The following is a 15,569-nucleotide window of genomic DNA, read 5'->3' on the forward strand; positions in this document are numbered from 1 at the left end:
CATATCATCGTCCTTCGTTCTAACAGCATCATGCAGTCAACCACACAACTTCTCCTGCCAGGCGTGACGAACTAGCCAGACAATGGCGCTGCCGATACGCGCTGGCACAGCTGAGCGGCCAGCCCGAAGGCCTGCGCTTTACATTGAATGAGTCCGACGGGACCAAGCGCAGCCTACTCCTCCTGTCGCCGCCGGATATGATCGCTGTCTGCGACGAGTCTGGCCGGTGGCAGCGCCGCTTGAGAGACGAGGCCGTCGACGGCCCCTGCCCGTACTCCGACGCGTTCTACCAGGAGTACCTGCAGCACTACAGCCTGCCTCCCTGGTTCTTCCGGCGGCAACACCTGGCCATGCTCTCCGACGGCGCCGAGGCTCGTCTGTTGGGAGTGCAGACTCCGGAAGATCTTCAAGCGATGCCCTCGTCGGATCTGCAGCGCTTGATGCCCGCGACTCCGGCGCGACCGATTGCTAGTGCGGCCGGCCGGTATCGACTCCTGCTGTGCAACGTGTTTCGCGAGTATCTCGGCCGTCGCTTCCCGGCTGTCGATGTCGACTTTGACGCGATTGCCTATGTTTCCCCCAAGGGCTACATTCTGATGGTCACGAACAGGGAGGCGGAGCAGAGCCCGGACGTGCCAGTTGCAACACCGGACGTGAGCTGGATGACGGAGCAGGTCAGCCAGGACGTCCTCGCGTCATACCGCATCGAGAACGACGTGCCGGCGATGCCTGGGGATTCCGATCAGAGGAGGGTGGCGAGGGGCCGCTTGCACGATGCCCACGTCGCAGATGGTGGTGTCGTCAACCCGACGCAGATTCCAGCAGGCAACGGTCGATGGACGTTCTTCGACTCCACGGATCAACTCCTCGCGATGAACTCCTCGCAGACTCCCGAAGCCATCACCAGGGCGCGTGGAGCTGGACAGCTGTCTCTGGCCTGGCACCGCGAGGACGTCCCATCTGTTGTCTTCTACCCCGAGCGTCGTTACTTCAACCCAGACGTGCAGCCCGAGGGACGAGGTCGTTGGGAGTACTTCACTTCCGGAGCTGACGACTCGGATGAGAACATCGCGTGGCTGAACTTCGGTGGAGTCCACGGGCTACCAAACCACCCGACAGCAAGCCAGATCTTCCGTCTGCGCCAGCAATACCGCGCGCAGCCCGGCCGTGAGGATCTGACCGAGCAGTACCGCCTTGTCTGGACCCCTGGCCGGTTCTTGCCCCGCGACGAAGGCGCTGATCCGGTTCTGTCTGCCCCTGATGGCGACAGCCTTTTCGTCTCCGACAATTCCAGTGAAGGAGAGCAGCGCAGGGAGGACAACAACGCTGGCGACGATCCCGGCAGGGAGCAATCCCCCGGCGTTCTGGGCCCCGGCATCGACCGTTCCCAATTCGATCCTACGAACGGAGACCCTCGCGGCCCGCATGACCAGACCGCGAGGCGCTTCCCGCCGCAGTACTGTACCTGGAGAATCGCGAAGGATTACCCGATCATCACTCTCGACCGGTCCCGCCCTCGGTTTGGCGTTGAAGAGAAGCACAAGTCATGGACCTATACTCTCAAAGGCTGGCGGCAGTATCCGCGCTACGCAGAAGTGGACTGGAATAATGAGAATTGGTTGACATCGTTGGCAAGGTGGCGTAGGGCGACGAGCAAGCGCGCCGGCTGGCCCGACATCAGACAGCAGCAGCGCGTGCGCTACGCGCGAGACGAACGTCGCTGGCTCGAAGCAAGCGTAAGGGCGCAACTGGAGATCAATGGGAAGTGCGACAACTTCGCCACGTATGATGCTTTCAAGGCCAAGTTTCGCGGTCGTGTCTATCGTACGGAAGAGGCAATCTCGTCGGCCATACTGCGGATCAAGAGGCGTTACAAGAAGGAGGCTGAGGAAAAGCTCAACAAGCAAGGAGTAGTGGAAGCTGAAGTGGACTTTGATGATGACTTCGATGAGGAACTCGATGACGAGTTTGATGAGTCCGAGGGTGAGCCGGGGGACGATGAGTGAGGAGAATTGAGGAAGATGTCGGCTCAGAGGCGGGGGCAGTGGAAGGGGCGATGCGAAGACGACCCTTGCATTACACCTGTCATTGTTGAGTTGGTCGTTCGTCGAGTTCTTTGGTTGGCTTGATTGCATGTCTTCAATGCTTCGATGGCAAGACTCACAGGCTGGGAGTACCAACGCTTCAAGACAAAATGCGAATGACAATCATCGGAAATGGAGCCTGAGCGAATGTCTTTCTTCGAGGGGGAGGCTGAATCCCGATAGTCATGACAGGACATTGCAGCGATATGCTTGGATCAGACAATGGGCTTTGTTTCGTTTTGGGGAAATGGGCGGTCGGTTTCGGGATCGATGATCAGTCGCGAGGCTCCTAGTAAGTCAATTTGCTAATGATTCAAATGACATTCCATGTTTGCTGTATGGGTCAGCTCGCTGGATGTGAGTTACTCTCTTTCCACTCGCTTTTCAAACAACAACGTGAACCTCACTACGTCATGACCGAACGTACGTGAACTGAACATCTTGGACTCCAAATATTGTATCGTGCTTTCAAAATCTTTCATTTGAATACCTCGAGCTAGCCGCAATATGACAGGTTACGGGTTCTCGAAGCACGCGCAAGAAAAAGGCAGCAGCAGGTACCACCATCCCGCAGCCACAGCGTAAACACCAGCCCATGCAAACCCCATAATATTTTTACCTGTTGGACTTGGCGACACGCTCAAGCTCGTCCTTCTTCTTGATGGCGTAGGAGTTGCTGGAGCCCTTGGCGGCGTTGATGAGCTCCTCAGCAAGGCACTCAGCAATGCTCTTGATGTTGCGGAAAGCGGCCTCGCGGGAGCCGATGGTCAGGAGGGCGATGGCCTGGTTGACACGGCGGAGAGGGGAGACATCGACGGCCTGGCGACGGACGGTACCAGCGGAGCCGATACGGGTGGAGTCCTCACGGGGACCGCAGTTGACAATGGCGTCAACGGCAATCTGGATCGGGTTCTGGTCGGTCATGATGTGGATCTGCGGATTGGATGTAAGTGTGCGAACTCGAGGTGCGCGGCGTGCAGAAAACGTACGATCTCGAAGGCGTGGGCGACGATGCGGACAGCCATGAGCTTCTTGCCGTTGTTGCGGCCGTTCATCATGAGCGAGTTGGTGAGACGCTCAATGATGGGGCACTGCGCCTTGCGGAAGCGCTTCTGGGCGAAGCGGCCGGCGGAGTGAGGAAGGTAGACAGGCTGGCGGATCTGGATGTAGTCGCTGTGTGATAACCTCGTCAGCGCTCGTGTTCCCATGTTGCTTTCCGAGTCCCCACTGTCGCATTTCGATTCCACCACGACCGGTCCATCCATCTCGTCCAGCTCTTTTCGCGCGGGCGGGTTGCACTCACGTCAGAGAGATATCCCTGATCTCGACATCCTCGTAGCTCCACTTGTTGAAGAGCTTGGTGGCGCCGATTTCCTGGGAGACATCCTTGGGCAGCACCGGGTAGCCCTGGGGCGCCTCGACCTCGACCTCGCCGTCAGACATTTTCGCAGCGAATGTCCTTCTTGAATTAGTCTTCCGAAGACCGAAAGACAAGACTGAAGGTAGCTGGGGGTGTCGTCGCTGTTGGTTAGTTGTGCGCCTGGGAAGTCCGACTTCGACGTTGGCACAATTTGGAGAACGGAGAATGGGGTGTGTGCGGCTTCGCACGCCAAGTCTCGGCAGAACGTCGGCTTCTGCGCGCATAACTTTAATTATGCGACGCGCTGTGGGATGTCAGCCCTGCGGTGCAGAATTGAGAGGCTGTATTTCGACATTGATATTATTGAGGACTCGAGATGTTCCTTTTCCACCGAGTATACATACATATACCGTGTTGGTCAGCAGCTCTCTACGCTGATCCTCCACACAAGTTCGCACGATCCCCCATTGCAAGAGCAGTGACAGCAACAAGTTCATTATTGTATATTTGCTGGGCTGTCACTATCATGTTGCCGTCTATCCCTACCGATTGGGCCACACTCAGCTGACGATGAACATGTTCGAAACCATGTGTTGCATGAAGGTGGTCATACTTTTGCAATGAGAAAGTCTCAATGAGCTAGACAGTCTGTCCCTCAAACCTCACCAGTGCAATGTTCGAAGACTGGCACCAAGTCCCACGTATGGCCGCCACAGGGTCGCATAGAATGACTGCTTTGCCCAAGTAGAGTATCATGGCCATCCTTGACTTTGAATATTTCTGGCAGAGCAAGATGGAATCTTTGAGCGTAATGTCATAAGCATGCGTCGACTGAGGTGACCCAGGTCCGCAGCAAGGGGGCTGCCTCCGTGACCACATTCCACGCGCTCTTCCGACAAACATAAGCCTTTCTACGCGCCATATCCTGATATTCACCATTCATTGCCGAAAAGGAGTCCTCATAATCCTTGTGCGCCGTCTCATAACCTTTCGGACCCCATGACACACCAGCTATCATGGTCTCGCGCCATCCTGCCGGCATGTTACGATTCGTGCTTCTCTCAGACGCAAACAAAGATGGATTTCAGCCATTACAACTCCAGGACTATTGCGCAATTGCCGTCGGCTTGTGCTTGGGGGCCAACATCGTCGCCTTCTTCGCAGCCCACTACGTTCGAGCCCATCGCTCGCTCAGCTTACGCCGCGGCGCACAGAGACGGAAGTGGGTGTCTCTCTTTTCGGCATTGTGTATCACGTGCTACTTCACCGTTTTTGTGTTGTCGTACACTCATGACTCGTCACAATCGAAAGTACTCATGAAGCACGGAGACACCGAATCTGCAGTGTTCCCCAGGAGCGAAGGCCTAAGCATGTTGTGGAAAAGGCATGGAAAACTGTCGACTGGCGCAGATGGCATTGCAATGAAGCAGGTAGAGATTCCAAGCAGGTCTGGCTGTCTTTGCCCAACCCTAATCATGGAGCTGGCGGAATTGACAAATACATAGCTCACCAGGTCGACAATACGTAGCCGCGAAGGAGCTGACATGGCTCTCTGAGCTATTAAACAAACAGCTACCATTGGAACTTGGAGAAACCGGCCATATCGTGACAGAGATTGCGCTAGACATGTTTCAACCCTACGGAATGGTAGGTTACTGGTGGTCTGCAGATCATGCGCTGGCGTCACTCGTATGGCTATTCTTCGTGAGCTGGCAGAGTATGGCTTCTATCCTACCAACTTCGATTCCTCGCCCGCTAATTAAAGCCCAGCCCGATTGCGAGCTTTACCCTGGACCATTCCCCTCTCATTCTTCGGTCTTTCTAGTTTGAGCCTGGCCGGCTCGCAGAGTTTTCTATTCATGATCATGTTGGTTTCACCGACTCGCGATTCAAGCTTGGAACGATGGTCGCCGAATCCTTTTCTGGTACTTCTACCACTTTGGCTCCACATAGCATCGTGGGGCCTATTGCCTTCGATATCAAGCTGGCCAGGCAGTCCTTTCGTGCTGCTCCTAACAGCGTGGATGGCTTATGTTGCCGTTTCACTGGTGTCTGTAAGTACATCCATCTCGCTGAAGTCGTCTTGTATTGCGGAGTGCATTCAGAAATAGATAAGAGATCTTCAACCATGATCAAGGCTGTATGGAGGCCATCGCCCGATCACTCGATTCCGATTCGTCACTGGAAAGATCGACGCGCATAATGAATAGTATCGAAGATTATATCAATGAATAGCAGGATGCTAACAATCTGCAGTGGGTGCACCCCCGTCGAATCGGTCGCTATTACTCAACCGCCCTCGCCGCCAAAAAAGCTCGATCGGTCACCTTGACACTCATGACCCTCCCACTGCTCCTTTTGCGACTGTATGCCGCGGCGCAATATATCTTTCAAGCAAGTCGCGGGCCCAGCTTGTCAGAATTATGGTATGGGACTCCTAGAGTCGCCGACAAAGGCTCAGAAGAGCTGCAGTCAGCAGCGAAAACTTTCTTCGGCTCGCTCGCCAGAGCACGATGGACCAATCCGGCAGTATGGGATATCGTCCTCTCGGCCATCGTTCTTGGACTCTGGATGGCGATGACTGAAGCGAATCCGCGGACCATGCTTCAGTGCACGCTAATGCCTTGGCTGAAAGAGGAGGACGATGTGGCAGTCGAACAGCTTGCACACACTCCGAAGAAGAGAAAGAACATCGGCTGGTTCAACACGATGAAACAGTTCGCTTCCGTCAAAAGCCTCACGCGTTTTGCCCGGCCTGACGAGGGTCCCACGACAGGGACCGCGGAAGTTTTCATAAGAAAACGAGGGCGACAGACGAAGCACAGGAAAAGCGAGTCGAGCAACGAGAGTGGTTACATGCTGCGCAGCAAGAGTAAAAGCAAGAGCCGGAGCCCCGGCATGGGAAGAAAAAGCGTCTCGCCTTACAAACCTTCAACGACCCGGGGCAGATCTCAATCTAGGGCGAAGTCACAAGGGCGACAGCGTGGGTCGAGCAGAATGCTACCTGACATCACTGGCATCACGGCCAACGGGCGGGAATCTGCAGGAAGCGTTTGGTTTCTCTCGGCCATCTGCGGGCTCAGCGTGGCTTGGATTGCGGGCTTCGGGGCGGAAGCCGCAGATTCATTTTGAGTGGATATCATCTAATTTAGCAACGCTCACTTCACTTCACTTCGCGTAGCCGTGCGCTGAGAGCCATTCTCTGATGACCTCGGCGTCCCTCTCCCTGTACCTGGCATTACCCTTGATCGTGTCGCCGACGACGGCGAGACCACGGTCGTAGCCCGTGTTGTCCTTGCCCGCGAAAAACTTCTCAATGTCGTCCTCGACCTCGAACGAAGCGAACATCTGCAGGCACATGCGCACGAAGCGCTCCAACACGACCATGTTGCCGCTCAGGCGCTCGTAAATCATGTCCCAGTTGTTCTTGATGTAAGCCCAGACCTCGGCGCGCACCTTGCTGTTGTTGGCCAGCGACACACCGACGGAGTGCACGTCCTGAACGGCGACCTTGCCGCTGAAGCCAAACTGCAGGTAGTCCTGCGCCAATTCGGGCGTCTGCACTTGACCGAGAGACTGCAGAGTAATCTCGCGGCCGTCGATGGAGGTAGTGGTGAGGTACTCATTCTTGATGGCCTCGTAGGCGGGCTTGCCGCCGTTCTTGATGCCGATCTTGAAGACAGCGCCGCGGAGCGAGGGGTGGATGGCCTTCTTGTCGCCGGCGACGAAGGCGTCGAAACGCTTCTTGGCTTCGGCGACGACACCCTCGTGTCCGGCGAGACCAGCAGTCAGAATCAGCAGAGCGCGCAGCTGACCCTTGAGGTAGTCATCATGGGGGCCGAACTCCCAGCCAACCTTGTCAGTTGCGCTGGTCACGAGCTTCAGCGTGTACTTGCGCAGACCCTCGCGAATTTCCTCATCGTCGGAGAAGACAGAACGGATTTTACCGAGGCTTGAAATGACTTCGCTCCACACAAGGTAGTTCTCCTCGTTGTTGAAGCCCTCAAGGAAAGCGAGAACGCCAGCAGTGGTGCCGTCACCGGATACCGCAAGAGCGGCGGCATCTCCGATGAGACCAATCTTGTCCTCAACGGAAAGCTTGTCAAGAGCGCTGCTGAGGCTGACAAGACGCTGAGGGGGAAGGTTGGTGCGGTAGAATCCGGTTTGGTTGCTGTTCACCTTGTAGAACTGGGTGTCGATGTCACGGTAAGTGTCCTCCTTGGTGGTGAAAGGCTCACGCCTGGCCTCGGTAGCCTGTGGGCCACTCTTGAGACCCATCGGGATCCACCAAGTAGTTTGGTCCTCTTCAGGCTTGACCTCACCAGCGCTCAAAAAGCGAGACTGCTTCACGCTGAATTGACCTGGCTCCTCAGCCACAGTGACAACAGGGAAGCCAATCTTGAGAATCCAAGGGTCCATGAAAGCCTTGACGTCTTGGCCAGAAGCCTTGCTCAGAGCACTCCAGAGGTCGTTGGTCCTAGCGTTGCTGTACTGGTGTGCCTTCAGGTAGTCGGAGACGCCCTTGAGGAAAGTCTCGACGCCCAGATGAGCGGCCAACATGCGAATGACCGAGCTGCCCTTGAGGTAGCTGATGTGGTCGAAGATCTGGTCAACCTCGAGTGCGTTCTTGACGGGAACTTCAATAGGGTGGGAAGTCCTGAGCGAATCGAGCTGGAATGCCATCTGCATCGACTCTGTGACGAACTGACCCCAGACGTTCCAGTCGGGGTGCAGGTGGTCCACAGCGTACCAGCCGACCCAAGTGGCAAACCCCTCGTTGAGCCAGAGCTCGTTCCACCAGTCCATGGTAACCAGGTTGCCAAACCATTGGTGAGCCAGTTCGTGGGCAACGACGTACACGACGCGGTTGCGGTACTTCTGATCAGAGTTGTATTCGTCGAACAGGACGGCAGTAGTGCGGTAGGTGATAAGCCCCCAGTTCTCCATGGCACCGTGTGACTAGAAAGCATTGGTCAGTGGAAGCTCCGTCGAGAATTATCTCATCTTCCGCTTGTAGGATCAATGAAACAAAGAGGGTCGGGGGAGACATATGATGGGCTATGCCAATCAGCTGTGCTCCAACCTGACCCCTCAAAACTGGGGGTCGACTTACGAATTCATGAACAGCCAGCAAGTCGACCTTAGGCAGGGGGTAGTCGATACGGAAGATCTGCGTCCTGATGTCAGCTGCGTTCCCTCGTCTCATTCAATGGAGCCCTCACCTCGGAGAACAAATCAACAACTTGGTGCGCTGACTCGAGCGCCAGCTTGCCCTGCTCCTTCAAGCCGCGAGTGGTGTACACCCTGACGGGCAGGTTCTTGCCATTGTACTTTCTCCTCGTGAAATCCTCGATATACTCGAAATCGCCAAAAGACCAGGCAAGCAAATACGTCGACATGATCGGCGTCTTCTCGAAGCTTACAACCTTGTACCCAGCATTCTTGCTCTTCTTAACCCCCTTTTCCGGCATGTTGGAAAGAGCAGTTAGATCCTCAGGAACCTCCATCTCGAAGTCGAAAGTGGCTTTGAGGTTCGGCTCATCGAAGCAAGGGAAGGCGCGGCGGGCATCGGAAGACTCGAATTGCGTGGAGAACATATAGTGGTGCTCGTCATCTCTGGCAACACCCTTGGCGGCCTCGACGGTAGGCTTGTACTTAGAGCGGTAGAAGCCAGCCATCGTATTGTTCATAGTGCCCTCGAATGAAATCGACAGAACCGCCTTCTCGGTCTGCGAAAGTTCTTGGTCGAAAGAGAGTGTGCAGCGCTGATTCTTGACATCGTAGCTGATGTCCGATGCCTTGATAGTCGACGCAGTCTTGCCCGCATCTAAGGCGATCTCGGCAGAGTGGATCTTGAGTTCGTGGGTGTTCAGAGTAATGGACTTGGTAGCCCTCTTGACGGCAAGGTCAATTGCGACGCGACCTTGGTAGGTCCATGGTGCCTTGGGCTGGAGGTCAAAGAGCGAAATATCATAGTTGATAGGCTTGACGCTAAAGAAAACATGGTCTTAGTATTGGATCATGTTTGTCGCAGCATACTTTTCTAAGGTATTAGACTTACTCGTCCGACAGGATGTCCCGATCGGTCGCCATCTTGACGAGGCTACTGGAAGCGTGACTGGAGCAAGGTCTGATATACTGCCAAGTTCTGACTGCAGATAAGGAGCGACGAGTGTTTTCCTTCTGGACCAGAGGATATGGAGAGATGGGCCTTGAGGAAGCTGTATGTAGCAAACACCGAGGCGGGGCCAGCGGGACGGCGAAGCTCTGTGATGTGACCTTCCGCACTGGCACTGGCGTGAGTGGGTGCCTTGCGGCAGGCCGCATCAGCCGGCCCCACGACATCAGCGACTATTCCACGAGTTTCAACTCGCGCTGATGCTTCCTCGGGAAGATGGCGTCAGAAAGATGCAGCATCCTACCCAAGTAGAAGCGCAAAAAGCGCACCCTGAGCCGCGCAGGCTGGCCAAAGCTTGTCATTTGCTAGCGGCCAGCTGAGACGATACAACATCCGGCACGTGATAAATGTCTGACGCAGATTGCCACGGGAATGTCTGCATTAGAGTAACATACTCGGTGCAGCGGGGTGAGAGATGAAGTGAACATAGTATTTTCATATGCGTGAGCCCACTTTGAGTCCAGCTATTAGCACTGATGTCCCATAAGCCCTTCTGCTAAGTACGACGGTACCAGTAACTCCTTGCAATGCAATACGCCAGATATGCCCCCTTGTTTGTCGCGTTCCGTAAAGCCATATCGGCCTCTTTTGATCATGAATAATCTTCATAGCATGGACTTCTTCGCGTGCTAAAGCCGCACCACAACATCCACGCACGGTATGCGAATCTGCTTTTTCTCCAAGAATCCTCTCAGTAGCTCAAACCCGCTCCCACTAGCAGCCGCGTTCAGGCCGCCGTCGCCAATTCTCTTCTTGACCCCTTCCATTGCTGCACTTGCGAGCGAGCCGCCAGTTCCATTGATCGCAGTGACCGCCATCCCCGCCGTCTCCATCAGGGCTTCCGTGAGCGTTGAGTTGCCGCTAAGATACGAAGATGCCGTCTCCGAGGGTGTGATTGAATCGCTTGGCCATCGTGGCTCGAACCAGTCGGCGTGAAAGTCGAAAAGGGAGAAGACGAGCACGAATAGGAGGATGGAGCAATAGACGCAAGGCCTTTGCAGCCAGTAGGTCCCGGTCAAGAAGAGAAGCACGTAGATTGGAGAGGCGTTTGTGCTGCGGTTATATTAGCATGAGATAGAGGGGCCCATCGAGGCTATGCGCTTACAGGAAGATGAGGAGCGGTACCCAGCTGCGGAGGCAGAACATGGTGTCGCAAGACGCTGGCACTGCACGCGAGGCCGTGATTCTTCGCTCAGCGGCTACTGCATGTCTTGACGGTTGTGTGCTTGCGAGTGTCGTGTGGGTAAAGAGGCGTGGTTTTCTGGCAGGAGTCACTGCCTTGGTCTCGAATCTTGTAGCGGCGATCGGATGTCTCGCGCTGGAAGTTCCGGCCTTGGTCAGCTTTGTCACCCGCGCCCTCTCAGCAGCATGTGAAAGAGGTGGGACCCCGGATCTTCATCAACACAGTGCCCTCAATACTCTCATGACAAGACGAAAAGGCAACCTGCTACCCTTCCTTCTAGGCTACCAAATGACAATACGCCTCTGCGAATTCGATGCCCTGACAAATCTCGAATACATGTTTGCAAACCTGTTCTCCAATTGTAGTAGTATTCTTGGCAGCTGAACTCGACATCCATGGTGACATTCGGACTTTTAAGTCTGAACAGAATACCGGATGTCGATTCTACTATTCCATTTTTTAAAAGTCTCCAAATGGGATTGAGTGTTATAAATTGCTACCATCACCTTTGTACTAAAGAAAAACCGATTATTGCTCGGAGAGAGTCACGGACTGCATACCACAGACGCTCGGATAAGCAGTGAATGGAACAATCTAGCTGGTCACAAACCTGCGAACATGGCGTGGCTTCGAGAGTGAGGCCACGAACATACAGGCTCTCGAATCCCATTTCCTGTGTGGCATTTACCATACGACGTTCCCTGACTGATGGGTGCATTTTATAATTGGTTGACGGCAATTGATGATTGGAACAGAAGTTCAGAAGCATATTTGAGACGCTATCTTCGGCAGCCCTAACCTATTTATCCACTTTCATCCACTTCTGCGTCTTGAAGACCAAAGTAGGGTACGAAAGGTCGTACGTTAAGGGGCCATCCAACACTCGGCCCTTGCTCAGAGGTCCTTAGCCTAGGTCGCTTCGTCGGGTGATGAACACAAGAGCTTCGGTAGTCATGATCCTTCGTTAGGCTCCTTTCAGAAGTTCAGTTTGCATTTACATCCTTTTCTTCCGCATCTGAGCAGCCAGTCTCCTTGTCCATGTCGCTCAAATTCAAAAGGATCCATGACTCTGTCGCAGCCCGTACTTCTGCAGTACTCAGGCAATGCTTTCAGTGACCTGACGAGTCGGTCCATGACGCCTTCAGTGTCGTTGTGGCTCTCCTCAGCCGCATCCAGAGCAACTTCCAGGTCCTTGGCTCTTGCACGCAATGTGTCGGTGCGCGCATCGCTTTCTGCAGTCTTCGCAATCATGTGACGCCCGAGATTCCCAAACATGTCAGCGGCGAAGTCTTGCAATTTCTCACGCTCGCCAAGCGCCGTGATAAAGCTGCCGTTACAGGCGAGGATAGGTGCATGGATCAGGACGATCTCATGGACAAGACCGCGCAGTGGGTCGTGCTCCCTGACCGTGCGCTTGCAGACCTCCTCGACAACATCAATGAAGTCTTCGAGATCGTCAGAGTTGTCGACATTTTCTGTCACGTTTTTGAAACGCTCCAGGGCGTAGAAGCGGAGATGTGGCATGTCGTAATAATCGGCCAGTCCGTAGACGCGTGCGTGAGCAACCCATTTTTCCGTCGCAAACAGGCCGTAGGGACTCTCGGTGGTCGAACAAGTCTCATCATCATCGGCCCTTGGCGCAGGAAGGTCGTCGTTTGGAGCTTCTGGTTCCGGGAATGCATCATCTTCCTCAAGCTCGTCCTGAACGGGCTCGTCGTTTGGAGCTTCTGGTTCCGGAGTTGCAGCATCTTCCTCGGGCTCGTCCTTGGCGGGCGCATCGCCAGTTGAAAGCTGATCAGGGCATTCGACAACGTATCTGCCCGTGTACGCGAAGGATAGCATGCGCTCCATGGTATCGGGATCATACTCCTCATGATGAATCACGCCAGTGTTCTTCTCCCTCATGTTGATGTCGCACTCTTTTGTGATGACTTCCGATTGCGGACATAGAATGGCTCTGTGAACCTTGAAGCTGCGACCCTTGCAATTGATAACGAGGTCGGAGTACTTGCCGCTTTCCAGGAGACTGCCAATGCCGCAGTTGCCGCCAGATGCGTGGAAGTGTGGCGTGTCCATCTTGATGATGTTGAGCTAGCTAAGGTAGGTGTTGGGTGTTATAGGGATGCTGAAAATAAAGTCGGGGATTCAGTTGGATGGAAAGCCGGGAAAGTGCGATGCAGGGTCACGCGCTTGCGCTTGCTCTTTCACATGGACTTCTGCATTCACGTACTATGACAAAGCCAGGCATGTCTGGTGCGCAGCAACTTCTTGGGCCAGCCTTGCTAAGCCATGGGTTTCCGAAACGCCAGCTGATTTTGTGACTCGTGGGACTCCGCCCTGTGGATGTTGTCCCTCTATCGGCTGCTGGTGATCAGTAGCCATGCGACGCCATGCCCATGGGACGATCCGATGACCGGAGTCATTTCAGGCTCTACCTCAGAACCTTCTCTCGCTCTTGCCAGCGAAAAGCCTTTCCAAACACCGCTGTCCCCTCCAAGGAAGCCGAGAGTCTCAGCATCGATGCGCCTCATGCATGAGAATAGAGGTCGGCTTCCCGTCGTCGGCGGAGCGCGGCAGTATGCTTGATAGGTACACCGATTTCAGTGTCTATCGGAGCAACCCAAGCTTCTGCAACGCTTTTTGAAGTAGAGTGGAGATGCCGTTTCTCGGTCCCCCACGACCGTTAACCCCTTCCGAACCAACTCGACCAGCCATTTGCCTTCGCAACCTGGCTCTTCTCGGGCTGGTCCAGCTTCACTCTGTCGAGCACCTCTGGGCTCGGACGGTCCTCCTCTGCTTGCCTGTGCTCGAAGTGCTGTGTGTTTTCTCCCCTCTGCTCCGCTGCCAATCTCTGCGCCCTGATTGCCAGTCGTCTCGATTTCAACCGCTCCAGCTCCTCCGAGATTTCCTCACGTTCATATGGAAGCTGGTGGGTCTGTCCGGGCTTGGGCCAGAAGTCGGGGACAGCGAAGCGAGAGTCCAGGTTGGTTCCGAAGTAGTACATGATGCCGATTGGGAACATGATGTACATGCCGAACTCGAGGATTGTCAGTCTTGGGTCGGTCCGTAGGGACTCTGGCTCTGGTGGCTTACCTTGAACACTTCGAGATTGGGACCGCCCATTTTGGATAATTTTATGACAAAATCGGAGTATCTGAATAATTTTCGTATTTTACTTCAGTCTTCAATACGGTCTGTCGCAAGAGTATGTGAATTGTGCCATCACCTGCGGGAAGCGCCGCAGCCAGAAGAGTCGGCCGGAGGTCTCTGCCGCAGCGCCTCAATAGGGCTTAGCTCGATCTCGGCCATTCACTTATCGTCATCAATGTTTGAACGGTCGAGCCGAGGTTCCCCACAGTCAATAGGAGCACCAAGGGTTCAGCTCGGCCTGGAAACGCCTAGGTACGCTCTGCGGTTGCGGCTATTAGTAGTGAATGCCTTTCTGCCAGGCTGTCACCGCCGGCATATCATCTGTGTGAATGCCCATGTATTTGTGATCACCTCCACTCCGTTTTTTTGTTACACTGCGTCTTCCTCCTGCATCAACCCCCCCATTTTCCCAGCATACCTTCGACTCGAGCTCATCAATCCTAAACAACCAGCATGGCTGGAGTCAAACCAGAAACCGCTGTGACCCTCGAGGTCCGCGGCAAGATCGCGAGCATCACTCTGAACCTCGAGAAGAAGCTCAATGCTATGACCCAAGACCTCTACTTCCGCCTCTCACAACTCATGCGCGAGGTGGCCAAGCGTGACGACGTTTTCATCACAGTTCTGACAGGCAAGGGGCGTTTCTTCAGCGCGTAAGCATCATCCACAGCCCCCTTCTGCATGTTAAGAAGCTAACAAACATATCCCAGCGGGGCTGATGTCTCCATCTCCCGCGCCGCCCAGCCCGGCGTCGACCCCTACAAGCAGTGGCTCCAATCGTTCGTCGCCAACAACCTGAACATCACCCAGGCCTTTTACTCCCACCCCAAGATCCTCGTGACCGCCCTCAACGGGCCCGCAGTCGGCCTGAGTGCAGCCCTCGTCGGCTTCTCCGACTTCATCTACGCCGCCCCGCATGCCTTCATCCTCACGCCTTTCAGCAGTCTTGGACTCGTAGCCGAGGGCGGCGCGAGCCGAGGCTTCGTGCAGAGAATGGGCATTGCGAAGGCGAACGAGGCTCTCATCATGTCGAAGCGTATTACTTCTGAGGAACTCGTCCAGTGCGGGTTCGTCAACAAAATCTTCGATACGAAGCCGACTGAGCAGGCGAAGTTCCTGGATCTGGTGCTGAAGGAGGTCAACGATAGGCTCGGGGACCACCTTGTCAGCGACTCGCTTACGAAGATCAAGGGGCTGATTAGGAAGCCGGAGAGGGAGATTCTGGATGCGCAGGGAGTGGCGGAAGTGTTTGGTGGGCTGGAGAGATTCTTGTCGGGTGTTCCTCAGGAGGAGTTCTCTAAGATTGCCAGTGGTGTGAAGAAGCACAAATTGTAGACACAAGATGCTAGAGGGTGAGCCTGAGCGTGGACGATCATGCTAGAACCCCGGAATGGAATGAAAATTGACTTCTACCGTAACACATTTTGACCCCCACTTGACATAACACGTTGGGTCTAGGGATTGCTTTTATATTCACGCTCAAATGTTTGAGAGAAGGAACAAATCAACCATGAACCAACTGCATTCAACCACTCTATGTAGATCTATCTTGTTGCTAACTCGAAGCACCTGGCTCCAAGTCCACAGACCGATCAAACACCATCTACTTGATAG

The 15,569-nt window shown here is 54.6% G+C and overlaps 6 protein-coding genes across 6 annotated transcripts; 1 reads left to right on the top strand and 5 right to left on the bottom strand.

Annotated features, from left to right (window-relative positions):
• Positions 1–2,537: 2,537 nt before the first annotated feature.
• Positions 2,538–3,665, bottom strand: rps-5 (40S ribosomal protein uS7). Its single transcript, XM_069375479.1, has 3 exons — positions 3,388–3,665; positions 3,074–3,257; positions 2,538–3,017 (listed from the first exon to the last, which is right to left on the bottom strand). The coding sequence occupies exons 1-3, from the start codon at positions 3,525–3,527 to the stop codon at positions 2,700–2,702; spliced, it is 642 nt and encodes a 213-aa protein (XP_069227835.1). The 5' UTR covers positions 3,528–3,665; the 3' UTR covers positions 2,538–2,699.
• Positions 3,666–6,529: 2,864 nt separating this feature from the next.
• On the bottom strand, positions 6,530–9,832 carry WHR41_06875 (uncharacterized protein). The gene is made up of 4 exons (XM_069375480.1): positions 9,506–9,832; positions 8,667–9,435; positions 8,558–8,614; positions 6,530–8,403 (listed from the first exon to the last, which is right to left on the bottom strand). Exons 1-4 carry the CDS (start codon positions 9,787–9,789, stop codon positions 6,613–6,615), a joined length of 2,901 nt encoding a protein of 966 aa, XP_069227834.1. The 5' UTR covers positions 9,790–9,832; the 3' UTR covers positions 6,530–6,612.
• Positions 9,833–10,031: 199 nt separating this feature from the next.
• WHR41_06876 (uncharacterized protein) lies at positions 10,032–10,915 on the bottom strand. The gene is made up of 2 exons (XM_069375481.1): positions 10,728–10,915; positions 10,032–10,675 (listed from the first exon to the last, which is right to left on the bottom strand). Exons 1-2 carry the CDS (start codon positions 10,766–10,768, stop codon positions 10,252–10,254), a joined length of 465 nt encoding a protein of 154 aa, XP_069227837.1. The 5' UTR covers positions 10,769–10,915; the 3' UTR covers positions 10,032–10,251.
• Positions 10,916–11,780: 865 nt separating this feature from the next.
• WHR41_06877 (uncharacterized protein) lies at positions 11,781–12,881 on the bottom strand (the record flags this gene model as incomplete). The annotated part of the gene is made up of 1 exon (XM_069375482.1): positions 11,781–12,881. The coding sequence occupies one exon, from the start codon at positions 12,879–12,881 to the stop codon at positions 11,781–11,783; it is 1,101 nt and encodes a 366-aa protein (XP_069227836.1).
• Positions 12,882–13,488: 607 nt separating this feature from the next.
• Positions 13,489–14,016, bottom strand: WHR41_06878 (uncharacterized protein; the record flags this gene model as incomplete). The annotated part of the gene is made up of 2 exons (XM_069375483.1): positions 13,899–14,016; positions 13,489–13,842 (listed from the first exon to the last, which is right to left on the bottom strand). Exons 1-2 carry the CDS (start codon positions 13,926–13,928, stop codon positions 13,489–13,491), a joined length of 384 nt encoding a protein of 127 aa, XP_069227829.1. The 5' UTR covers positions 13,929–14,016.
• A 202-nt stretch (positions 14,017–14,218) lies between these two features.
• WHR41_06879 (uncharacterized protein) lies at positions 14,219–15,377 on the top strand. Its single transcript, XM_069375484.1, has 2 exons — positions 14,219–14,608; positions 14,666–15,377. The coding sequence occupies exons 1-2, from the start codon at positions 14,409–14,411 to the stop codon at positions 15,288–15,290; spliced, it is 825 nt and encodes a 274-aa protein (XP_069227828.1). The 5' UTR covers positions 14,219–14,408; the 3' UTR covers positions 15,291–15,377.
• Positions 15,378–15,569: the final 192 nt, after the last annotated feature.

The sequence above is a fragment of the Cladosporium halotolerans genome, assembly GCF_011745625.1.
Source record: "Cladosporium halotolerans strain TM138-S3 chromosome Unknown Sca24, whole genome shotgun sequence".
NCBI lineage: Eukaryota > Fungi > Ascomycota > Dothideomycetes > Cladosporiales > Cladosporiaceae > Cladosporium > Cladosporium halotolerans.